The sequence below is a fragment of the Diabrotica undecimpunctata genome, chromosome 4 (genome assembly GCF_040954645.1).
Source record: "Diabrotica undecimpunctata isolate CICGRU chromosome 4, icDiaUnde3, whole genome shotgun sequence".
Classification (NCBI taxonomy): domain Eukaryota; kingdom Metazoa; phylum Arthropoda; class Insecta; order Coleoptera; family Chrysomelidae; genus Diabrotica; species Diabrotica undecimpunctata.
This window is the reverse complement of record NC_092806.1, coordinates 34,546,907-34,574,245: the sequence shown is the minus strand read 5'-3', so window position 1 is coordinate 34,574,245 and position 27,339 is coordinate 34,546,907. Positions and strand designations below refer to the sequence as shown.

At 33.3% G+C, this 27,339-nt stretch overlaps 1 protein-coding gene across 1 annotated transcript in view; it reads right to left on the bottom strand.

Moving 5' to 3' along the window:
- Nucleotides 1-27,113, bottom strand: part of LOC140438210 (persulfide dioxygenase ETHE1, mitochondrial) — a 97,921-nt gene extending 70,808 nt beyond the window's left edge. The window contains exons 1-3 of the mRNA XM_072527921.1: nucleotides 26,691-27,113; nucleotides 26,489-26,633; nucleotides 17,112-17,323 (exon numbers count right to left, since the gene is read on the bottom strand). Of these exons, the coding sequence (XP_072384022.1) occupies nucleotides 17,112-17,323; nucleotides 26,489-26,633; nucleotides 26,691-26,801 (468 nt within the window). The 5' untranslated portion in view covers nucleotides 26,802-27,113. The remainder of the gene's footprint in view (nucleotides 1-17,111; nucleotides 17,324-26,488; nucleotides 26,634-26,690) is intronic.
- Between the last annotated feature and the right edge of the window lie 226 nt (nucleotides 27,114-27,339).

The window sequence follows — 27,339 nt, the reverse complement described above, 5'->3', positions numbered from 1 at the left end:
AACATCACCATGATCGCTCTCCTCCATTCATCTGGTATTCTCTTCGTGGTGATTATTTTATTAATAAGAAATTGCAGTTTTTGTACAAGGTGATCGCCTCCATATTTTAAGAGTTCATTTGGTATTTGATCTTCTCCTGGTGACTTTCTGTTTTTTAATTTGTTTATTCCTTCTTTCACATCGTTTTGGGGGATTTCGGTCTTTTCCTCAGTTATTATATTTGGCGTTTCTGGTAAAGGTTCTTCGTTTTGTTTTTTAAACATTTCTGTCAGGAAGGCCACCCATGTATCCTCTTGCATGTGTTCTATTTCAACTAGTTCTTTCATTTCGCTTCTTTGTTGTCTTATGAAGCGCCATACTTGTTTCCGCTGTCCATAGAAATCCATCTCTAGTCCTTTTGTTAATCTTTTAGAGTAAACTCTAGTGTAAACCATGGTGTTTTCGTTGATAACTTTTTGTTTATTATTTTCGTTCCAAGGGCTTCTCGGACAGCATCCAGAATATTTTTCTTAAGTTTTCTCCAGCTAGTCCCTACATTGCTTTCATTTTCGATATTCTCCATTTGTATTTTCTGTTCTAGGCTTTTTTGATATAACGATTTTATGGAGTCATCTCTTAAATTTTCTATTTTTATTATTTCGAAATAATAAATAATATTCTTAATGATTAAAATGACAAACTAACTCTCTCCCCTAGATATATTGACCATCCACCTATAAATAGTGATACACGTTGAGATACTTGAAAATGGTGCATTAAGACGGAAATTCGTATTTATTAATTTTGCGAAAATTCATAAAGCAATTCTTTTCAGTGTTTTATTTATAAAAGCAATCACTGATTTTATTAAACAGAATTTTACAAGCTTACACAATAAATCCCCATCGACAATATACAAACAAAATACGGAACAGTTATTTCAGGTCACGCTTTTTTAGAATTTTAATCCCGTCAAAAAGACTGAGTATACGTTTTCGGCGATTTTATTTTGCTATGCTGTTTTCTTTTATTTGGAATCCGTAAGAGATCGAAAACGACTTTTAGTGACCGATCAGGTACAAAATCCATTTGAAACATATAATCATCTAACGTGGTGGAAATTTGTAGCCCACATAAGATTCGAAGTAGCCATTGAGCTTAGCAAATTGGCAGCTTTCAACACGGACGCTCGATGAGGGTTTAGAGCAAAGCTTCGAAACCCTTCTGCTCTAGTGGCTCTTTCCTGCAGGAAAGAATAAAGCTACTTGCAACATGTTCGATAGAAAACTGTGTCAGTGACGATATATTTTAAGAAAATCTATAGATTCAAGGTTTCAATATGCAGTATAGTTTGTTTTAAAACGTAATTTCATTTAGAATGCAGAACTAACAACGTATGAATTTAAAAAAGTATATTTATATCTACGGGGGACGTGCAAATTGGATTAATATAATTTGAAAAGAGGCATCAAAGATGCTACATTGATTGTATTCTAATTTTTTTAATAAACATCCCTTTTAACCTTTTAGTAGACGCAGTTTAATTTTATGTATCAGTAGTCGCTTACGGTCTACTACACCGGTCATAAAAATAGTCCTCTGGATGCATTTTGTTTAAATTTCAATAAAATAATGTATTGTTTGTAGTTTTTTTAACAATATTTATTATTATTGACATATTTTATTTATTTAAAATGTTTATTTACGTAGCATAAAAAATAGTTCACAATTTTTGTAACAGTTTGATTTATTCTCCTTTTTACTAAACAAATTACAAAAAAAAAACTAAAAATAGTGGAATAAATAAAGGAACCAAATAAAAGCGAAGACACACAAAATAAAAAGTATTAAGAATAAACAAAACAAATGCGGGAGAGAAAACCAAACAAGAAAACAAACAATAAAATCACCATAGAGAAAAACAAAACCCTAGAGAGAAAAATAAAGAAACCAGCAGAGGATAGTTCGTAGCTCTAAAAATTCGATAACCTACCAAACCTATATAACCGATAACCATCCTACCAAAAAATAACAATTAAAAAAAAATTTAAAAACGGCCTGGGCCAACAAAAAAATTTTAAAAACTTATAAAAAATCCGGCCAAAGCCAACCAAAAAAAGAAATATCAAAACAAAAAATCGGGCAAGTAGGGCCCAAACACTTGAGCACCAAGTCTCCGTACTGGACGTAGTGGAGACTTGGGGCCCAAACAAGCAATTTTAGATTCGCGGACAAGGCACTAGAAGATAACAGGAACAAAGCGCGTCACACTGTCCTGAATTGAATCGGTTAGGGAACCATGTTGAAGTTCTACTATCCAAGGACTTCCACATGAAAAGCATTTGCTGATAGTTGTGCCTTTATCGCGCATTAGACTGCTATAGGGGGGAAAGGAATGGTCTGGGGCATTGGAACGCGGTGGAGTGACTCCTGTTTTTAACTCGAGGTAATAGACCTCGCTCCAATTAATTGTTACTCCCGAACGTAATTCTAAGAAGTTAACATGTCTCACAGGCTGGGTTTAATTAAGTTGTTTGTTTGCTTGGAGAGTCATATCACCTCCAGCACGAGCAAGAAGTGTTACTAGCTGACTTAACAATAGCAAGTGCGACCTTGCCGAAACGTCGTGAAAATAATGGTTTTACTCAAAACCAAAATTATTCAACGCTGGGTTAAACCGGCAAAACCACTGAAAGCACATATATAGCTGCAGCGAAAATTTCAAGTAGGTATAATACCTATACCTATATTAAAATTTGAAATTTTTTTCCAATTAGAAGGATGTAATTACATAATTACACATATTTTTTCCAAACAACTTCTCATAATAACAATTTTCGATATTGTGAAAAATAAAGGTACTTTACTCTTGAGCGAAATTCATATTGTTTGACATACATCGTATAAAATTAATAAAATTTTATATCTGATGGTGGCTACTTAGATTTTTGGACGATGCAGAGCTTTTTATGAATAATAATTTTTTCATAAAATTAATAATAAAATAGTTTCCCATATACAGTCCATCTAATTTACTTACCGTTGCACGTCATTATCATTGACAGAGATCGAAGTGGACATAGTTGCCAAAGTATAAAAAAATCCTGAATCCATTTTAAATCAAATCACATAATTAATGCTCATAAATATCAAGGAAGCTACCATCTCTTTACAACGATGATTTAAATTCTTACCTGGCATTTTTTAAATAAAAGACACAAATTTTGTTCTAAAAAGAACAGATTTTATTAAATAGGTAAAAATATAAAACAAGAGGTATACACTTTAAAATTCAAAATAATAAAGTACAAAAAGTGTCAACACCGCAACTGTCAAATAAGTGTCACCAATTTATGCCAACATATCACCTTCGTTCGATTACAGTTACAGTGTGTTCCGAACAAATGTTTTTTATAAAAACGCTTTATAATGCATTTATACAAATTAAATGAAACATATTATTGTGTATTTCTTTAAGTTAACATTAATAGAAATCTTTAAATATTATTTCTACGCGTATATAATAAAATATGTCTAGTGGCTGTAATGCCAGTGTACTCGGCAGTGATTCTAAAAAAGAACAAACCTACCGCCTAAATATTTCGTGTTTGTATCATGTGACCTCACGGACTATGACGCGGATGACGTGCAACGGTAAGTAAATTAGATGAAGTATGTCTAACTTTTACGTAGACACGCTGTTATAATATATCAACAATACAAATTTAAAATTTTATAGTATTTTTTGGATCCGTGTGATTCTAGTGTTTTCTTTTGAAAAAATAAAACTTTTTATAATTGTTTTCTCAAGTTATTCAACATTAAAGTAAATAAATATCAATTAGTTCAGCTACATGTTCTCGTTAGTATATCACGCACTATTCTCTATTTCTTGTCTTACATTATTAATTGTACGAGGATAGATTGATATTAAACTAGCATTTGATAGATGGCGTTACTTGATACCGAATTGGTTTCGGTGTTGACATTTGCCATTCATGACATGACGTCTGTCAAAATTTTAAGTTTTAAAAACAATTAGTTTGGTTTTTACAGCCGTCAAAAACAAGCAAATTTTGTGTTTTCGGAGAAATGGAACAAATCGAGTATCGTTCGGTGATTAAGTTCCTCCATAAAAAGGGAAAACGAATGTGCAAATCAAAGCCGACCTAGACGAAGTTTATGGTGAGGTTGCACCTTCGTTAGAAACAGTAAAATTTTGGAAAGTTGAATTTGTTCGTGGTCGTACGAGTGTTTTTGATGATGAGCGTCCCGGGAGGCCAAATGAAGTCACCACGCCGGAAATGATCAACAAAGTCCATGACATGATTATGGCAGATCGTCGAATTAAGTTCCGCGTGTTAATAGAGGTCCTAAACATTTCCTACGAAGGCGTACACAACATCATTCACCATCATTTGGACATGAAAAAGCTATCCGCACGATGGGTGCCGCGTTTGCTGACAATCGATCAAATGCAAAAACGAGTGACCACTTCGGAGACGCTTTTGGCGACGATACGGCGCGATCCGAAGGATTTTTTTCGCCGATTTATCACCGTTGATGAAACCTGGGTACATTATTACACATTGGAAACCAAACAACAGTCGAAACAGTGGCTCAAACGCGGCGAAAGGCCGCCGAAGAAGGCAAAGAGTGCACATTGGGACGGCAAAGTGATGGCGACTGTTTTCTGGGATGCGAAGGGCATCATCCACATCGACTACTTGGAAAAAGGAAAATCAATCAATGGTGATTACTACGCAGCATTATTGGATCGATTTGATGCCGAATTGCGTCGAAAACGCCCCGGTTTGGAACGCAAAAAAGTGCTCTTTCACCAAGACAATGCACCGGCTCACCGATCGACCGTCGCCATGGCAAAATTACACGAATTGGGCTATGAATTGGTTGAACAACCACCGTATTTCCCAGACCTTGCCGCCAGCGATTTTTTCCTGTTTCCAAACCGATGATGAAGTCGTCGCTAAAACTTCGGCCTATTTTGAAGAGCTCGAGCAAAAGGACTGTTCGGATGGGATAAAAAAATTGGAACATCGTCTTACTGAGTGTATCGAGCTAAAAGGGGACTATGTTGAGAAATAAATCGATTTAATTCCAAAAAATTTGTTTTTTCTATCAAAGGCTAGTTTTATATCAATCCACCCTCGTAGATTGCAACTAATGATCTCTATGGATTCATATACGAAACATTTCTCATTAAAATGGTAAAATAGCAATATCCTTTTGTTTTCTGTTCCACTTTAGTCGGCCGATAATCAGTCCCACAAGAACAATTATTATAAAACTGATTGACCATATTTGATATATATATATATATATATATATATATATATATATATATATATATATATATATATATATATATATATATATATATATATGTCAGATGTGTGTATGTATGTATAACTCCGCTTAAAATACTTGTGTAAGAAAAATCTTAAAATATGTAGATATATGTCTCAAACTTCCATCTCGGTTATATCTTCTTTAAAGGAAAACCTTGAATCTTTGCTCCACCTCATGGACATAAAAACTGTCCTAGATCCCGATAGGTGTTATTTTAGGAACACTAAAAGCGGTTTTCTGCGTTGATGATAATTTTATGCGATCTCCGACACGATCTTTTACAGGAGTAGGCCTAAGAGGTAATAAAAGGTCTTGATATAGTTTACTCTTGGAACTTAGAGGTTCGACCCATGTCAAATTAAGAAAACGCATACGTTTTCATTTACAAATGAGTAGATAATCGCACGGACTTGTGCTTCCTGAACGACGACGGTTAGAAACGGAACGTCACCTCCAAGAATTAGTAATAAGTATCCAGTTTTTTACCTAACACATTAAATAAATTTGTCTTTTAAAAAATGTATACTTTAAAAGCCCTATTCGCTCCGTGCGTGACTGACGCGACACCTACCGCCTTCATCTGACAGTTTTGGACCTACCAATTTTCAGGTTAAACATATGACATATGTTTGACATTGTTAAATACATGCGAAATTGACAATTATTAATAATTAACTATTTAATTATATTTTTTTAGTTTATGTACAAAATAAATGTAGTATTAAAAACTGGGTTTCTCAAAATTCATCATAATATATATTTTCAACCACAAACGGAAAAGAAGGGGAAAAATCTAGTACTGACAAATCAAGTTTTTCACGTGAAAGAGCATATATTTAAAAACAGTAATAGTAAAAGTTATAATATAAAAGCTAAAGTCATCAGGCACTCTGCAGTTAGCTTGAAGCCTTACAAAATATCATTTAACCCTCATCCGGACACTTATTTTTTCTGACGTAGTAGGACAGAGTGTGTCCGTCGGACACAGTGTAACAATATTATGGTATTTCACGTTATAATTATTAAAATATGTGAAAATTCATTTAAATTTTTATTTTTAGCTAATAAAGTAATAATTAGTGAGTGCTTGGTCTATAAAACATAAAAAAACAACGCAAATCTTAATCTATAATTCTAAAGTATCTACAATGATATGACATTTTATTACTTTCTTAGGCAACTAATACACTCATGTTTTACACTGCTGTAGTCGTTGCAAACGTTCTTGCTGCAACTATTACAAGTTTTTTTTTCTGTTCTTGATTTTTTTTTTAATGGACATAAGTAATATCTTCTTTTCTATATTGACTGAGGTGTGCACTTGTGGCAGTTGCTTCTCCTGCAAAGTTCGCCATAAGGAATCTAGTTGATTTAGACAGTCCTACGTTAGATCTGCGGATAATATAGGGCTTTATAAGTTATTCTGCTGTTTTAATTATGAATAGACATCTTTTGTCTATGTCATGTCTTTTTATGTTCCAGTTTGGATGCGGGTTGATCCAAATAACATAAGATGCTGAACAGCATACATCTAACATATTCATAAAATATGCGAAAATCCAACGGTTTGTTTTACGTTTGCACATATATTGATCCACTATCTGGTCGAACGAGTCAACTCCACCTTTTGTTTTATTATAGTCGAGAATTATAATCTCTGGGTTATGGTTTATCTCTTCTCTAATCTTATTCGAGTAATGCATTGTTGACAACACTATGACAGTTTTCATAGGCTTAAGCACGTATGATACCAATGTTGCCTATTTTGTAAAACCAAATGTACAAGACAATGGCTCCTTGTTCTTACATGGTTGAAAATCAGAAGGAATAAACTTTTAGAAAACATATTCTAACTATGCTAGCAATTGTTAAACCATTAGATAGGATATTATAAGCAATATCTAAGTCCGTAAAATAGTTCTCACATGTTGCGTTTCTGTTGGTTTTACGTCCCAAACCAGTAGCTACTTGATTACCTTCTTTGCCGAGATATGGAATCGCATTTAGAGGATAAAAAGTTTCTGAGTCACATGCCCACCATATTTTCATTCCATACTGGTCGGGTTTTAAGGGAATATATTGTTTAAACAGATATCTTCCACGATAAGGAATCAACTGCTCGTCGATTGTTATATTTCGTCCTCGCAAATAATGATTTTTCAAATTTCCTAGTACTTGATCCCATATATCCCGTATAGCAGCTAGTTTAACTTTTTTACGTCATTTGGATCTTGTCGTTTTGTCGTCGAAACGAATAAAATGCAAAATCTCTAAACCGATTTATACTCATAGTTTCTCGAAAAATCTGTGGTCTATAAATTGAATTCCACAAAGCTTCATATAACTTGCACAGTTTGATTTCAGATGCCCGGCGGTAAACAGGAGACCATAGAAAGCATACATTTCAATTCTATCGTAGGACTTACATGGTTTATTTTGCAATACAGGATGAGCCTCTACATTGGTGTAAGGGACAATGTCATCCACAAAATTTTCAGTCAAATATAAGCGAAATGTGTCTAGTGGGTCTTCAATGCGTGTTCCATTTGGAAGTTGAACTTTGTGTAGTGGTTCTTTTACTAAATTATGAACTCGTATTCGTCCAGTCGGAAAGGGTTGTGATCACCACTCAGTTTTATCTTTAGCAACACACATTTCTGGTTGACTGTTTCTGATGTGTTGTTCAAGAGCTGAAATTTTATCATGAAGTATACTAGTCTCAATCTACGTTTTATTTTATACTTACTTATGAATTACTATTAGTCAAACTAGTCCTAGCTTGTTTAGTACTTCACGTGACCGACAGTCAATAAATATTGATGACCAGTGTCGTAACCGCATCGAATAGCAAATTGTGTCCGACGGACACGCACTGTCCGGGTACGTCAGTAAAAATAATTTTATTTTTTTATATTTTATTTTGATTAGCTTAAAATATTTAGTTGTTGTCTCCAATAAGTTTACTTTAAAGCCAACAAAAGTAATTTTTGAGGTAATAATATACTACGATTTTTAAAATATACAGTAACGTATCTATAAGTGTGTCCGATGGACACACCTTTTCTGGATAAGGGTTAAGTTAAATTATTTATATTTTTCCTATTTAAATTGCATAAAAATGAAGTTATGTGATATTTACTTTTTCATATTAATAGCACGGATCCATCTTTTTCTTTTCTCTAATTTATATGTAATCTTTGGGAACCTATAAAAACTACACTTACTATTTTTGCTATTATTAGCACAATTAAATACGCAATATATATTTGCACACATTTTTGATAAAATTTATGCGTAAAAAGGTAGGGCCAATTTTGTCATATTTCGCCGCTACGCACGCTGGCATCGTTTCAAAGTACCCCTACCATGGTCACGCACGGAGCGAATAAAATGTATACTAGAATGAATAAAAGACAGATGCCACAAATTTGACGTAACTAGGAAAAAAGTATTCGTCGAATGGCATTCCGAATATATTCACGATCTATCCAATTAGTGTTTCACCTACTATTGATGTCCTCTATACCTGTATAACAGCTCAGTATAACATGTCAATGTAGATGGAAAAGTTTTAAATAACCTTAAATTTGCAGATGATATCGTTCTTATTGCAGACAGCTTTGATCAGGCACCGATAATGCTCCAAGAACTCCATACTGCCACAAAAAGAGTTGGTCTTAAAATAATTTTTTTAAAAACACAATTTATGACAAATTTAGTCCACAACAAAAACATCTCAGTAGAAGACAAAGATATTGAGCCAGGTTGACTGCTATAAATACTTGGGACATGAGATCAGAATAAGTCGAGACAACCAAACAATCGAGCTAAAAAGAAGAATAAACCTCGTTTGGGCTGCATTTGGAAAGATGAAGGATATTTTTAGGTCTAAGATTCCAATGTGTCTAAAAAGAAAAGTATTTAATCAGTGTATTTTCCATTGATGACCTACGGCGCAGAAACCCTAACACTCACAAGAACAACAGTGAGTAAACTACAAGTTGCGGAAAGGGCAATGGAGAGAATAATGTTAGGGATTTCTCTACGTGATAGAATACCCAATGCTACTATACGCAAAAGATCAGGAGTAGCAGACGTTATTGAAAGGATAACAACACTAAAGTGGAACTGGGCAGGTCATGTAGCAAGATCAGTTGATGACCGGTGGACAAAAAGAATTTTGGAATGGATCCCGAATACAAGCTAACAGAAATAGAGGTCGACCCCCAACGAGATGGACAGATGACATAAAAAGAGTTACTACAAATTGGATTCCGATAGCGCAAAATCGGACTAAGTGGAAAAGCATGCGAGAGGCCTATGTTCAGCAGTGGACGTTAGATACTAGTTGATGATGATGATATATTTTTCACTTTTTTATGTTCAAATTTGATCAATCATGACTATTAAAGAAATTACACTTAAACGTAAAATTTAATTCTAAACAAGAAACCTAAGACAGTAGAGTAGTAGAGCTAACTTATGCTATTTTGGAACTCTTTTTTGAATCAATTTATATTATAAAACCTCTAATGACAATGATGGTCCCTAATAGCCGTCACAGTAAGGAATCTGAAGAAGTAAAAGAAAAATATTTTCTTTTTCGTAAGCACTTGCAAACTACAGCAAATAATAATTATACCTGTGATGATTGTATTTATAGCATATCTTTAAGAAGCGCCGACCTAGGTTTCTTTCATATAAATCGTTGGTAGATACAATTAGTAAGTTAATTGAGCGGTTGTACACATGTAGCAAGTAAGTGGAATCGCCCGAACCCCGGCACACGTGCCTATTGAAGGGGGTCAGCAGCACAAGTGCCGCTTAAGTGCTTGTCCTCACTGGTTAACTAATTAAAAGGAGTGAAGGCTGAAGGGTAATGATCAGCCGATTTTACCTTAATTTTGATAAATTTATATTAATAACATTAATTAATTGTAATTTTCAAGTTCAAATGTATTTTTAAATTTTCCAAGTGGGCCAGAAATTGTTTTTTGCAATTTTTTATTGAAAAAAATGCTTTAATTAGTAATTTTTGGGATTTTTTTTCTAAAAAACTACTAAATGAATAGCAATTCTATAAAAATCTTTATAATCTCTAAACCTTTAAGTACAAGTTAGAATATTTTGATAAGAATAAATGGATTCTATCTTGATAAAAACATAGAACTAAATATATGTAAGCAAGAGTTTTAGTCCAATGACTACTAACTGCTAGTAAATTTATTACTAATAACTAAAACTAAGTCTAGACACCTATTTTCTAAATGGAAAGTCAAGAAGACATCTGTTGTTTAATCTATTTAGTGTGAGGAGTTGTCCAATTAATTTACTGCGTTGGGGTGTTTTCCAGTCGTTTAAAACATTTATGACTGCTTTTAACAATCCTTTGCTTCACTGTTTCGATCTTCAAGTCCCTGTAAATGTCTGCATTTGTAATGAACCACGCCGCATTAGTGGTGGCACGAAGAACCTTATGATTGGACTCGCTCTAGTATTGCTATGTGCTATCTGCTGCAGTTCCCCACAGTTCAATCTCGTATGTCCAGATGGGCGGGATGATTGCTTTATACACTAATATTTTGTTAGATAATGAAAAGGTGGATTTTCGGCCGAGAAACCAGTAGTATTGCAGTAGTAGTATCAGATGTCGCTATTGCGTCCATAACGAAGCCATTTTATTGTTGCTTCTTAAAAGACAGAAAAAATTTATTTTTCACGTTGAGAACGCCTATGAATAACTGTTCTGATGAGACTTATTAAGTTGAAATACGTATCAACAGATACATAGACGCTTTGTGCGTGAAATCAAATCTTTGCCGTCTTTTTCATTTTATTCGGATCTACTCTGTATGAGTACAAGAAACAAATTCGTTAAGGATTTCTGCTTAGTTGATAGACATGTCGTGGAATGCAAATTTTAGATTCCCCATGACCCTATTAACATCTTTATCAACGTCTGTTATACCTTGCAATTTTTAGAAGGTTCAGATTAAAGCAGAAATCTGAATTTGTTTCGAAACTATTTTACGGATTTTTCTATTAGATGTCGCTATTGCGTCTATAACGAAGCCATTTTATTGTTGCTTCTTAAAAGACAGAAAAGATTTATTTTTCACGTTGAGAACGCCTATGAATAACTGTTCTGATGAGACTTATTAAGTCGAAATACGTATCAACAGATACATAGACGCTTTGTGCGTGAAATCAAATCTTTGCTGTCTTTTTCATTTTATTCCTAATTGTTTGCTCTTTATCCAGATGTGTGTCTTCCATGTTAGCCTCTTGTCAAGGTGTAATCCAAGATATTTTACGGTACCATTTTTGGGATAATTCTTGTTATACATTAGGATATTTGGTGTTTCTTTGTGACATTTAGTTAATACCACGTTAACTGATTTTGCTTCGCTGATCTTTCTCTTCCATTTCTTAGCCCATATTTCAATTAAATGTATGGTTTGTTGTTTCAGCTGCTTGTACGGGATTTGTGCTTTTGACCAGAATTGCAGCGTCATATGCGAATGTTGCATGTAAAGATTGTGTAGAGACTTGGTCCCAAGAGACTACCTTGCGGGACTCCTTATTTATGTTATAGCGGCTGAGATATCGCTTTCTTCAGTTTGAATAGTAATCCTTGATGGCAGACCTTGCCAAATGCTTGACTTACATCCAGGTAAATTGCATTGCAAAAGCTCTTTTCCTGGAAGGGTATCTTTTTTACCGCCCTATGCACTCGTTCAGCTGTGCAGTAATTTTGGCGAAAAACGAACTAATGGTTGGGTATAATATTGTTGTTCTGTATCTCAATATTCAGTCTACTTGCAACGACTTTCTCTGCGACTTTGGACATAACTGGTAATAGGCTGCTGAGTCGGTAGCATGTAATCTCATGTAAAGGTTTTCCTGGTCCTGGAATCGTAATGATTTCTGCTAACTTCCATTGTGCAGGAAAGTAGTCTGTTATTAGTATCGAGTTTATGATTTGTGTTAGATTTACTATTCCTTTTCTGGGTAGATTGGGTAGGCGACTTCTTTTTATTGAGATTTTTATTAGACTTTTTATTTCGTTAGGAGTTGGGTGAATGGTTAATCTGATTAGAACTGTCTAAATGTTCATAGATGTTGTCATCTTCATTTGCCCTGTTTGTTAGCGGTGAAATGCCTTTTCTAAGTGTTTTGCGAAAGCGTCTGCTTTTTCCTGATCTATCTTTAATCATTTTAAATCTTCTGTTCTGATAGGTGGGATTTCGTTTTGTCGCTTCAGCTTATTTGTGGTTTTCCATAATGAATAATCACTATCTGGGTTAGGTGTCCGATTTTCTAGGTAATGTTGAAAATTGGCGTTGCTATGTTGCTTCAGTAGTTCTTTTATTTATCTACACATTCTGTTCAATTTGGTTTTGTCTTGAGGTGAACAAGTTTGATGTCTTTTTTTACGAAATTTTTGGTTTTCCAATATTTTTGTTCTTATTATTGTTGAACAATCCTTATGGAACCGTTTTCGTTCAAAGTTATGTTTGAGACATAAGTGTCATGCCTGATTGAAACATTCAATGGTATATAAAAGATATATAGAGATGGTATATGGTATATAAAAGATATAAAAATATAAGAGATATATTCAATGATATAAAAGATAATTATAATTGTGTATTTTTTTATAAAAATCAACATATTTTATTTGACTTACTAAGTGAATCCATACATTTTGTCGTTAATAAAATGTTCCCGAATACTTAAATTATAAAATAAGTATATAAATAAAGCTTCATCATGATCAATGCTGCTACAGCCCTATAATTGCCTCTTGACCTTTCTTGGTATATTTCGACAGTCAGCTCTATCCAGTGCCAGCAAGTTTACTACAGACATTTTTCTAGCATGTTCATCTACACCATACAAATATAGCATATGTGATAAAATGTGAAATTGTGTCACAAAATTAGGTTAGGTGATTAGGTTATTAAGTGAGATTTTTGATAATCGTTTAAACCACCCTTAAGAATAACCTATCTAGATTTCGACCAAACAAAAATACTATGGATCAAATCTTTATTATTCTATCACAACCTATCTAGCTATTTAATATGGAAAGGATTAAAACGAAGAGGGGATACTAATAATATACTACGTCAATTGAAATACAGAAGTCTGTATCCGGATGCAAAGAATATGATAAGAACAAATAGCAACTCATCTGGAGAATTATTGACCAAAATGAGAATACAATAGGAAAAAATGATAGGTCTCCTAATTTTCATCACACTGATGGATCGGCTAGCAAAGATCTTTAAGATATAAACTAAATAGATAAGCAAAGAAGTTATAAATCTCAATTATGTATATATTTCACAAAAACTATACGCAGACGATCTTTTACTCTTAGCGAACTATACTAGTTTGAGCAAAGATAGGCTGAGCAAAGAAGTCCTCATCCCTAACACAAAGGGTTCCAGTGACTAACAGGGAACATCTTGGTATATAGAAGTGTAGGACAGACGTGAATCAGAAAATCACTACAGTCGGAGCATAATTAAATCACCAACAGCGAAATTTGTACTCCGATTATTGCGCTTCCCAATCCCAAGGTATAACACTATCGTACCCATGAGATACGTGGCACAGGGGAAAAGTGCAGCCTAATCGAAGCCCCGGACAGCTAACGAACTTACAGGATGCATTATTGCTTATAGGTGAATACAGCCTTGGGCGTCCTGTCATGCCTGACAGCATTTCGTAACGATTTGTGGGAACAAAATGAACACAACATAAAAATATGACCCAAAATTTATTGTTGCTATTGAAGAGTTTGACGTTACCTTGATATATAAGACCCTAATTACGCCAGGGTCAAATATAGGGTCCACCTTTAACTCCCAGCGTATAGAAAGATGATAATAGGGCCGGCGATAACGGGCCTGCAAGGTATGCACTGAAGGCAGGCGCCCCTGTTTGGGGGCCGCCAAAATGAGCTGTTTCTTCTGCTAGTGTTACATAAAATAGTAAAATAAAAAATTATTTTTTTAAATGTCTCAATTCCAGTCGTAATACGATAATCTGTTTGTTATTTGTACAACCCACACACGTAAAATATACAAAAAAATATACAGCGCATAGAATTCGTACCCTGTAGTAATGAAATTTATTAGTAAATATATTATGTTTGAAAAAACAAACAACTTTGCACGTTGTTTAGGTTTGGTGTCAGCAGTTAGGAGCGTAAATGAATGATTTGTAGTAAAATAAACATTTTACATAAAACTTAGTTTATTAGGAGCTTTGTCAATTTAGTGTTTTATGTGCTTAGTATTATAGAATAGGTTTTTTAGCTTACTACACAGTTAAAAGAACATTATCTAATAGTGTTACATTCAATTATCATAAAATGAGCGGCAAAAGATTAAATAAATACAATTAAATTTAAAAAAAAAAAACCGAAAGACGCCTATGGTTGTTTTGCAGGCAGGCTCCTTATACCCTAGCACCGGGACTAATGATAAACAAATGTCTTTTAAAACGTACGCCACTTTCCGATACCAATCTCAACCTTTTTTTTATTTTGTTTGTCACGGTAGGATTGTTTTAGGTATTCTTTCCTCCGTCATTCTTTGTACATTGCACTTTAGGTGTTTGGTTTTCCTATGCTCTTTTATTGTGCGTTTGATTGCCATGAATCATTTCCATATCCTCTTATTTCTTACCCTTACTTATCTCGATCTTCCTGCAATCTTCTCCAAAAATCCATTTCCACAGCCCTAAATCTGCTTTCTGATTTTTATAGTGACTATTTCACTACTATATTTTAATATGCAATTAACAATGAGACTCCAAAGCTCATTGGTCAAAGATAGTCAAAGCGAAAAGAACTCATATAAGAGAAAGTACTCTCAGAATAAACTGGCTCTTCGGGTGGAAGCGTTGAGTGATCGGGCGAACTCCTCGGTACATAAAAACATGTTTAAAAACTTCAATCAGAAGCTTTCGAAGAGAAAAGTGTGCCCAACCAAAATACTGAAATTTGGAGTAAAGAACTAAAACGTTACGATTATTGGAAACCATCATTAGATGGCCATGGTAACATGGCCATCGTATTTTTCGGTAAAAAGAGAGGATAATGTTCGTAAGGAAAAAAAGTCACTCTTAAAACAAAAGTTAAAATATTTAAGTTGAAATTACAGGTTTTAACGAATGGAGTCTTAATGCTAAACTAAAAAACAGAAAAGATACCTTAGAGCAACACTGAGATACCATTATCTTATCTTCTCTATCCTACTACCGATGCCATTGCGAAAAACCTCCTAGATAAATCATACAGCTAGGTCTTAGTAAAATATCTTTATAAGACCGTGTAAAAAGCGAAACTGCTCGAAACATCCAGATGCGTTAGAAAATTCTTTCAACGTATCGGGTCACCTAGAGCTCGATAACATTTAAATAGTTCCTTCAGATCCCTCTTTTGATACCCTTAGAACTAGTAAACTGAAAAGGGTTTCACTCGTTCCGATGCCGGCTCTGAATCCAAACTGAGCATCTAAAATGATTGTTTCGCACGTTTTATAGATTCGGTTATGTAAGACTTTTAATAGGACTTTTACTGCATAACTCATAAGACCTATCAAACAGAACTCGTTGCATTGTTGGGGGTTTGGGTTTTTGGGTAGTAGCATGAATTTTAATTTACAGTATCATAAATTTCAGATGTTTTTCAGAATTTATGGTCCTTCGTTGTTTTTGTCCAATTTTCTTGATTCTTCATGTCGTGTTTTTAAATATTTTTTTTTCTTTTTATCTATTCTATTCTATTCTATTTATTTTAAGTATCTTTTAGTTTAGGAGATCTTTGGGGAGTATTTTCATACTAGTGATTTCATATTAGTTAAGAATCTAACTGGATAAACAACGCTTATTGATGTGACGATATCTAATCGCAATAACCTGCGCATTAAATACAATGAGAAAATCGCCACGCATGGAGATCATGAAATATAAATAATGAGACAATAGAGAATGGACAGTATTCATACCCATAATGTTATCAACTACTGGTAACATTTTGAAATACTTCTTAGGCAACAACAATCAGTTGCGTCTTAGTAAACACCACGATAAGACCTTGCAGGAAGAACTAGTGCTCACGTCCAAAAGTTACAAAAATAAATACTAAACCCTTAGTATAAAGTTTTAATTAAAATATTTCACAGACAGGAAACAATAACGACCTGAAACAAAACTATTTGTCTCACATTTTGTCAGTTGTAAACTTATTATTTAGGGGAAGAACATTTTTTTAAATTAGGCTTAGGTGAACTTTTAGGTAAAATTTCAACAATCAAGTTAATATTTGAGAAGTCTCCCAGATTTTGGTACTTTGACTTGAAAATAGTTCCGATGGTAAGCCCAAAAGAGCTTATCTATAAATTTAACAGTTTATACACTTTAAAAAACATATTTACCTTGTCCGTTGTTTTCGTAAATATATATAAAATATATCAGCCTGGATAATGTTTTTAAAGTAGATGAAAACACTCAGTAATAAAGAACCCAAGCAAATAATAAATAAGATTAACTTACAGATAGGGATAATCCCTTCATACAATTTAATAAATAAAATGAGACATTGTAAAACAGACATAACAAACTTCATGACATATGTCATGCAATCAACGCGTCTGTATAACGTGTTGATGTTGAAAAATTTCTAAATCTTTAAAATAAAAGCGAGAAAATCAGAAAATTTATGATTATGATGTGATATGTCTCACCTGTTCCTGGCAATAAAACGAGCAGCATCCGTTGGTGTGGCCGGGAGTGCTCAGAACTTTAATTTTATGATTTCCAAATCGTACAAAATCTCCTTCGTCAACGAATATGTCCGCCTGTGCTCCGCTAGCTCTTGAAATGACGCTTTTACATCCTGTTAGACATTTCAGATATCCTGATCCGGTGATGTGATCGGCATGCATATGAGTATTGACTGAAATATAAAAACTTTTATTAGAGATTCTCTTGATGGCTCTATTATTGGAGGCCAAAGTTTATGACTATGAAAATGATGGAGCTATCCGCCTGGACTTTTATGAACTACACTGCAAAAATTCTGGATATATTTATGGTTTAAAGATTATCGATATAATAGATACCGAAGAACCAATATAAAGAATGTTTATATTTGTAGATACAACGTTTGTTTATGTCTGCCACTGACTTCTTCATGATTCTTTTCCTAATTAAACCAGAATTATTTGTTTTACATTTTTAAGATACAATATTTTGGATCTTTTTCATTCCATAATAACTTCTACATATAATAAACCGACACGGTTGGTACGACCCAACGGCGAGTTAAGCGCGAACGAACTTGTTTTAATCTGCTCGACTTGGCGCTCGAGGATGTGGGCCTCTCGTGCCCGTGTTTAGGGTTTTTTGATAATTTTTTTGGTGGCTTTCGCCTTTTTGTTAGTATTTTTGTAATTTTTTTGGTAGCCGAAGCCGTTTAAAGTTTTTAGTCATTTTTTTTTGAGAGATGTCTGAAAAGTAAATTGCCAGTGCTATGTGCTGAGTTGTCTTCTGTTGATAGAGCTACGATTTTCTAGACTTTATATGTTGGACAGGATTTGCTGTTTTGGTATTTTGTGCTTCCATCGATGGAATGCCTCATATCTTATTATCTCTCGCAGTATCGGGCTTGGGTGGTTCTCTAGCTCAGCAAACTTTGTTCTGGCTTTTTCTTCCATCGTGTCTGTCACCCTTACTTGTTTCAGTTCTCTGAACAGAAAACGTTCAGAAACGTATCGGGGTATATTTACCGTTTCTCTGAGGCTGTTATTATGTGCTGCTTGTATCCTCTTTTTGTTTGATTTACTAATGCGTCCTCACCGAGAGATGCATATGTTATTATTGGAATTACGATGCTGTTAATCAGTCTTATTTTCGTTTTAGTTGATGATTTATGAGTCCTCTTATTGCCGCTCTGGCTGTGGTTGTTTTTTGGATGGTTTGGTCCACATTTTGGATATGGTTATGTCCCTTTATTATAAAAAATTTAATATATACTAAATATACAAACATATGCGAACTTATATGCGAAATGTGAGAAGTTATAGAAGAGCCAATATTGATTCTGATCATTTTCTAGTTCATTAGTAACTAATATAAAATATTAATTACCAGAAAGAAAGAAAAATGGTATAATAATAACATAGTAAAACCCGACATGGAGAAAATACAAAAAGAAGAAGTAAGAAAAAAGTACGAAAGATACATTAATACGAACTATAGACAGACGGAATCACAAGATGTAGAAAACATGTGAAAAGAAATTATTAGTGATTATCGGAAGAGAAGACCAAACGAAAATATGATTGGGTAGATAACCAATGTAAAATGAAACTACAACTTTGAAATTACTCCGATAAAATAAATACAAACTGAGGAAGCTAAGTACAAATATAAAGAACAGGGGCGAAAAACGAAAAAAACACTCTGAATGAAAAAGAGAGGATATAAAGAAAATTAAAAGAAATGGAAGAGAAGTATAGAAGAAAGGAAATAAGAAACTTTTATAGAGGCACTAAGAAAATACAACGTAGCTATAAGAATAGGACAAGCTACTATAAAAGTAAAAAAAAAGCGGAGATCTAATAGGTAATGCGGATGAAACAACTAATAGATGGAAAGAACATTTTGACGAAGGGCTGAATGTAGAAAAAAAATAATATTAAAGACCACAGAACATAAAAGGGATGACCTAGATATAGAAAAACCAAACCAAAATGAAATAATATTGGAAATGGAAAAATTAAAAACAATAAGAGCCCTGGTGAAAGTCAAGTAACAGCGGAAAAGTATCAAGGAAATTGAATAAAAACCAAAGTATGTGAACTAATTAAAATCATTTGAGTAAAAGTGCAAATATGACAAAAGTGGAAAACGGAAAGCTACAACCAATATAAAAAAAAGATCACAGGATGGAGTAAAGGAAAGATGATGGAAGAATTGCTTTAAACTACATAGTGTATAAGGTTTTGGTGAAGTTATTAAAAGAAACCTTGAAAAATTTGTCAGAAGACGTACTTGGAGATTACCAAGCAGGATTTAGAAAAAATATGGTAACAACTGACCAGATATTTCTGTTAAAAGAAGTAATGACTACTGCCTACGAATATGAAATAAACATAAGTTTGTTAATTATAGATTTCAAAGCAACATATGATACTATAAACAGTATTTGTTCCTGATGGCCTACCAATCAGTTTTAAATGAAATTAGAGTTAATTATTAACAACATCCACGATCTTGCTCGACAATATATCCAGATATCCACGATATAATGAAAGATCAATATAATTCTCGATCCACGAATGAAAGCTTCAAAGTGGGTGAGTTCGTCTAGCTGTATAATTCACAAAGACGTCGGGACCTCTCCTAAAGTTCAAAAACAATAGAAAGATCCGAGCGAAATTAAAAAAAAATAAATTATGTGCCCTACTGGATTATTAAACAGTCAAAAGAAAAACCAAAAGTTGTGAACAAAAATCGTCCTGCACCACATGCCGGCTCAAACCATATTAACAAAGCAAGAATCCTTCAACAACATGAACATGTAGATAATTGTATTTATCAAAAACTTCGGTCACTTTGAGGTGTTGAAAAATTAGCACTCCATAGTTGAAAAATGATGCGTTCAGAAGATTGCAATCGAAAGTCGCCTAATATTAGGATAGGGATAGGGATACCTAAATATTTCAAAAACAAATGGAATAACAGGTACCGTATATCCATTGAAGATTAGATTACGGTTCAAAACTTAATATAGAAGTCGTTGTAGAATCTAGAGATCAACCATATTAGCATACTTGCTAATTTATTGCACCGCACATCCCTAAATTTTTTGTGTTTACGATTTTTAGTGCTGAAAATATTTTAAATAAGGTAAAAACTTAAAATGTTTTTAATCGGTATTGTAATGCATGTTAACGTTGATATATTTATATAGTTTTATTAATGAAATCTTTATCTGTTTATCTTGGAAAAATTCTTACCTGCTATTTAGAACTGTGCCTAAGATTGGACATAACAGTATTCTCAATATTGGATATCCAATATAAGGAACGATTTTATGTATCTATACTGAAGAACGTTTTTGTTACAGAATGAGTCAGATAAAATTAAAGTACTAGAAGAATTTTTCACCAAGTATCAAAAAACAAAATTTGTTTAATTTATTAATATTTGTATTTTGAGAACGATTTCCAAAGTGGAGATTGAAACGTCAATAAACTTATAAGTTAAATTATAAACTTAGTAATTACTTTAAAATGTCACAAGAAAATAGCTCCAGAACAATAGAATATTATTATAACAAAGAAAACTCACTGAGATACGTCGAAAAACAAAAAATCAACTGTAGGTGGTAAGCCAGTTCTTCCCGAAGCATTAGAAAAAGAGTTGGTTGTATACTGCTTGGAATTTGAAAGGATTTATGGTTTAACGTCAACATATATTCGCCGTTTAGCCTTTCAGGTAGCTTTGACCAACAATTTGCCACATCTATTTTCTAAAGCGAAGGCTTCTGTAGGGGGAAAATAGTTAAGGAATTTATTTTTTAAAGCGTAACAAGAATATTTATTTTCGAACGCCACAAGGTGTATCTGCAGCTAGAATCAAAGTATTTACTAAAGAAAATATTAAGGAATTTTATGATATTCTGTAACCAGAACTAAAAAAGATAAAATTTAATCCAAGTGGGTTTATAATGTTGACGAGTCTGAAATAAAAGCAGTTCAACACAAGCATACTAAAGTTATAGGCTTAAAAGGAAAAAAAACAGATTGGAGCACTAACAACTTCGGAAAGAGGTTCGTTTATCACAGTTGTAATATATATGAATGCAAATGGGCATTACAGTCCCCAATGATGATCTTTCCGAGAAAAAATTTGAATGCAGACCTGATGGATGGAACAATTCCTGGACCAATTAGAAGATGTCATCCTTCTTTTGGGTGGATTCAATCCTACTTATTTAGGAACTGGATGTATCATTTTACTTCCTATACTAAGCCATTTTAATATGCCTACCTCCACACTCAACTCATAAGATAGAACCTTTACATGCAGCCTTTAAAGACCTATTATTGCCGACAAATCGAAAACTGGTTAAGAAATAATCCTGGAAGAACAATTTAACCGTACCAGATTGCGGATTTGTTTGGAAAAGCATATTCAAGGATAGCATCAATGGACATTTCTTTGCATGGTTTTAAAAAATGTGGCATTATGACATTTAATAGAGATTTGTTTTGTGACCAAGATTTTGCAAGCCATGACAATTTAGAAACTTCCCTTGTTGATGACAATAGTAACAATGAAAATAAATCTCCAAATAGTATTGAGAAACCAAAACAAATGATCATTTTACAAGACGTTGTTTGTGGAATAAATACTACAGTTAATAAAATAAGCACCTTTGTAAAACGAACTGACCTAAAGCCTTTACCTGTTCTACCTGGTCCATCGGGAATTAAAAGAAAGAACTCTGGTACAGCTGCTTTAATTACTGGATTGAAGATTTTAAATTTTGACTCTAATGCATGCAAAGAATTAAAGAAAACATAAAAGCTGACAGTAATTTACGCAAAGAACTCAAGCAAAAAATTACATCCAAAAACAAAAAGAGAAGAAAAGTCGTTTCTTCGAATTTACCAGGGTCTGAGCAAGAAACACCATTTGTTGATTCTGAAGATGACGTGGATCATCATACAAATGATGTAATGAAGATTGCGGTGTAGCTGAATGCAACAATAATTTTATTTACGAATTTTGTATAGATGACAAATAAAATGTTTACATGGTACATGTACATTCGAGTATCCTATTCAATATTCGGCGACTATTTTGCAAACTGTCTAATTTTGGTTTTTTTATTAAAATTTTATTATAACCCAAAGCCTAAAAGTAACTTTTAGAATTATTTCAATCCTATCAGAACATAATACATAGTTATACCAGCAAATTACTAAGAACAAAACAAAATTAAAATTATTTTTTGTAAAAAATAGCGGTTGAAAAAAATGTATCCAATATTAGAGGACTCTCCTCTACCTAAAGGGGAAGTTACGAGCCTAAAAGTAACTTTTAGAATTATTTTGAATCCTATCAAAACATAATACCTACACAGTTATACCAGCAAATTGCTAAGAACAAAACAAAATTAAAATTATTTTTTGTAAAAAATAGCGGTTGAAAAAAATGTATCCAATATTAGAGGACTCTCCTCTACCTAGAGGGCAAGTTACGAGGACATGCAGCACACTTTTATTTATTTTATTTACTGTACAATTAAAGAAATTAATAAAAATATAAATAAATTGAACCATGAATTTTAAATCCCGTTACCAATCCCATGTAATACATTATTTTTGTCTTGGATATATCAATTCTTAATATTTGCTCCCTGACTTTAATTTATCAAATGCCAATTTAAAATACCTGGTTCCACTCATAAACATCATGCTTTTATAGTAGAAAAAATATTTTATAATCTCACGATCCCTTCGTTTTTGAATCAATTTGATCAGATATTGCGGATACTCACTCATGTTAATCATTATTGGCCACAGTAGAAGCCCCTAGACGTTATTAAACGCTTTTTCGTAATCTACGTAACATCATATAATAAGCTGTATACATGAGGGTGTTGTGATCGCTTGCCTTTTTGATTGGTTGTAGCAGATTTAGATTTTCCCCTGTGTTTCTCCTCCCTTTACAAGTCCGAATATTGTGAACATTATTTTAAGTTGTTCTAAAATGATTCTTGTAGCTTTCTGGGATATTTAATCAAATTAGTAATATGTTAAGAATACCAGTTGTTATTTATTAAATCTATCATAGTACAATATGAGTATTTTAATAATTTTGAGTCTCTTGTTAAGTTTTAAAGAATACCCGGATGTAGGCAACCAACATAACAGAAAGTAATGGTACGCCGATATACGAATCACGTTAAAATACAATGTACAGATGCTTATTTAAAAATTAGCAATGAAAGCAAAGTCTAGTAAAAAATATTGATATGTGTGGTCAGTTTTTATAGGTAATTCGGTAAGTTTTTATAGGTTTTTTTTTACTTCTGGTTAATGATGATAGTAATAATATCTCAAGGACTTAAATAAAAACAACTTTGTTATATTTCATGCATTAGTATGAAGAGCAAAGGAAATGTATAATGTATTTAATCTGTTGAAATTGGAATGGGACAAGAAAAATTATTAGAGTGCCATATTAAAAGATAGTCAAAATAACTAAGATCCTACTACAAACATGTAGAACAAATTCTAGTACGATACTCTAACTACCTAGGTGCTTGTCAAACAAGAGTTGCTTATAAATTTATATAATATTAATATACTTGTGATAGAGCTAAATAGAGTAAATATAACTGGCAACCAATTTGGACTGAAGATCAATAGAAAGAAAACTAAATTTATGTTGATCAGTAAAAAGAACATTCAACTGATCTGAATGTTGAAGCCGAACGTATTGCAAGAGTACACCGATTTAAATATCTGGGATATACAGTAAATGATAAGTGGGAACCAGACGTAGAGATTAAGATCCGAATTGAAATAGCAAGATCCAAATTCATCAAAATGAGAAAGCTCATATCAACCGCCACCTAAGCGTTAACCTCCGATGGCGCGCCACGAAATGCTACGTACTCTCTACGCTACTTTACGGAGTTGAAGGGTGGACGTTAACAGCAGCAACTATAAAGAAGTTAGCGGCTCTAGAAATGTGGCTGTATCGACGCATACTGAGAATACCTTAGACAGACAGAGTGACCAACACGTATTAAGACGAATAGGTAAAGAGGTGGAATTGTTAACAACTGTTAAAAGGAGGAAAGCGTCATACCTGGGCCATGTGTTCCGTAATGATAAGTACAGTCTGCTACAGCTTATCGTAGAAGGCAAGAAGGTAGAAGAGGTTTGGGCAGAAAGAAGAAATCCTGGCTGAGAAACTTGAGAGAATGGTTTCAAATACCAGAAGCTGCGAACATAATACATGCGGCACAAAACAGAAAAACCTATCGTTTGATGGTCGCCAACCTTCGGTAGAAGACGGCACATAAAGAAGATACTTCTGATAATTAACTCTTGTTTAATGTTCTGCTGGTTGTTTTGTCTATATTTGTCTCCTAGTGACGTATGCCACTAGGATTATGTTCTTTGTTCCCTCTAGTGACTTATTCCATCCTCTTTTTTAATAGTAATAATAATCTTGTCTATTCTACTGATCTCTAGTAGTGATCTTCAGTAGTGTCGTCATCATATTTTTCCAGCAGTTATGTTTTACTATAATAGTAGATGTCCTGTGTTTCTTTTTTAAGAAGTTTAAGTTCTTGTTTAACTTAAATAATATGTGCTTTATGGAATGAGCTCATGGATATATTTACTGTTCTGGTCCTGATCATTTTTCTGAGTAACTGAACTTAGTTTATTGTTTATTAGTATTTTGTCCACCACACGTACTCCAAGCATTTCTACTAGAATGTCTGCAGTCTAAATTTTCAGTTTTATGCGTCAATTTGTGCTTCCTTTTTTTTTAAGAAGCTATAAGAATTCTTTAGACGATTAGAGTTTTCTAGTTCTTAAAACTCGCTGTATAATAATCCACTTCCAGGAAGAGAGGTCAATATTGAGCACGGAAGTGGTTGATCTCTATTTCGACTTACAAAATATAATCCCTTCCTCGGGCGGGCCTTTGTCTTTTAGATCAAAAACTAGCTGGAGGTTGTTGACTTATGCCCAATCATAAAAGGAATTGCCCGCGTGTTCATTACCGGCGTAGTTACAAGCTTCGTGGGGACTGTTGAAATCACTCACATAGATAACAGCAATCTATTCTTATAGGTATCCGCTCTCGAAATACTTTCTATAGTTTAGCTGAGAAATCTTTGTAATTTTTCCAAGGCTTGTGGTCCGTTAAAAGAAACATTTGCCTCAGTTTTCGATATCGTTTCAATTTTCCTCGTAAAAATTGGCCGGGATACAGATCTTCGGCTAGCTTGCCAATACTCTTACTCCTAAACGAAAAGTACTACTAGTGCTATATTGTACTACTAATGTTCTGCAACGCAAAAAAAACATCAGAAATGAACTAACGGGAGTATTAACTAATTAAAAGGGATTAATGAACACTACACTATATTTGGAGATAGGAAATAAAGACATTAAAGAGCAAACACATATATTATACATATATATTTACTATTACTGAAAATGAATATTACTAAAAAAAATGTTACATCGGAAAAGTCTCGAGCGCAGCAAAACTAAGATTATACCTACTAAACTGTAATTTAAGCAGCTCTGTTACATGGAACATAACAATGTGCGAATACTAAAAACTGAATTTAATCTTGGGGATCAGAAGAAAGAAATATTCGCCTGAGGTAAAGTGGGAATAATGAGAGATGACCGAACACATAAACTAAAGATAGTTATGGAATACCAAAATTAACCATATATTTAAAACACAAAACTCTGCTGGCTGGAACACTGAGGAAGAATATTAAGGACAGAATGGCACAAAAACTCTGCTCAAAGGTGTGAAAAGAAGTGAAAAAGAATAAATGACTTCAAGGGTGCAAAAGTGATCTGCAAACTGTTGCAAAGTGAAAAAGATTTGTCTTGGCAGAAAAAAAACAGAATTGTAGCAAACTATTCCAATCTATGGGCCTCTGAGACTTGCCAAGTTGTATTATACTTTTTTCCTACTTCTGTATACTTTATTTACGTAATTAGGTATTCAATAAAATATGGATAATAAAATATAAGTTCTACGTTAATCGATTCAGCATAAGTAAACAGCATGTGTTTTATTCATCGAGTTATATTTTCGGAGAATTAATCACAAAATGTAGTTTTGTATTTTTAGTTAAACGTAAAAATACTATGGTATTATTCCAAACATCAGTATAATTAATTCCCAGAAAACATAGTGATTAAAAAGTAAAATGCTACAATACAAATAGCTCAAGAGCAAAATTCAACGTTATTAACTGAAATAATTTTCCTGCAAAAAATTCACAGAAATCCACAGCTTTGATAAACAACCACTGTAGGAAATAACCACTTACCCACATAAATCAAATTCAAATTTAAATCTTTCGTCAATTGGAAATCTCGTTTAGCATGCTCCAGAACCGGGTCGATAATAATGCACTCTTTACTAACAGCATCGCCCAACAGATATGTGTACGTGCTGCTAACATGGTCGAACAACTGTAAACAAAACAAAGAAAGTTAAAATCTGAATGTTTATTTAACTTTTGATTTTACCTGTCTGAAAATGAAGTTACTGTGGCTTCCGCTCATCATTCTTGCTTGGTTGAAAATAATCGTTGATTGGTTTATCCTTGAAAGGAGTCTTAACCCGGTTTTAAATACCATTTTGATCAATACTAATGCTAAAGTACAAGGCGACAGGTAGTAATTTCCTAATGCACTGGTGTTAATATTGTTGGAAGGTGGGATATTTATATTTACCTAATGATTTTTGAGATAAAATATTACATCTTTTAAGCAGTAAAATCTATATTTTGATATATTGGTCATTTGCCTGACTTCAAGGTCAAAGCTAAGATAATCTGTGACGTGTGTAATTTTTCTCACTAATAGTTTTAATCGGATTACAATAATAAATAATTTAATCAAAAAAAATACTCTACTTATTTGTAAGTATGTAGATAAACAATATGGATACAAAAATACAAAATAAATGAATTGTTATTGTTTAGCTTCTGTCACTTTGCTGCCATCTATCTTTAGTTCTGAGAGTCATAAAAGGCAATCTTGGGAGTGGGAGAGGGCAATCATATAATATGACAAGTCTTTAAGCTTATAGAGTCTTTTGTAAGATGTCGCTGTCATTTTTTATACTACCATTTTTATGAAAATAATGAAATTTTAGCAATTGTTTAGTAAAAGG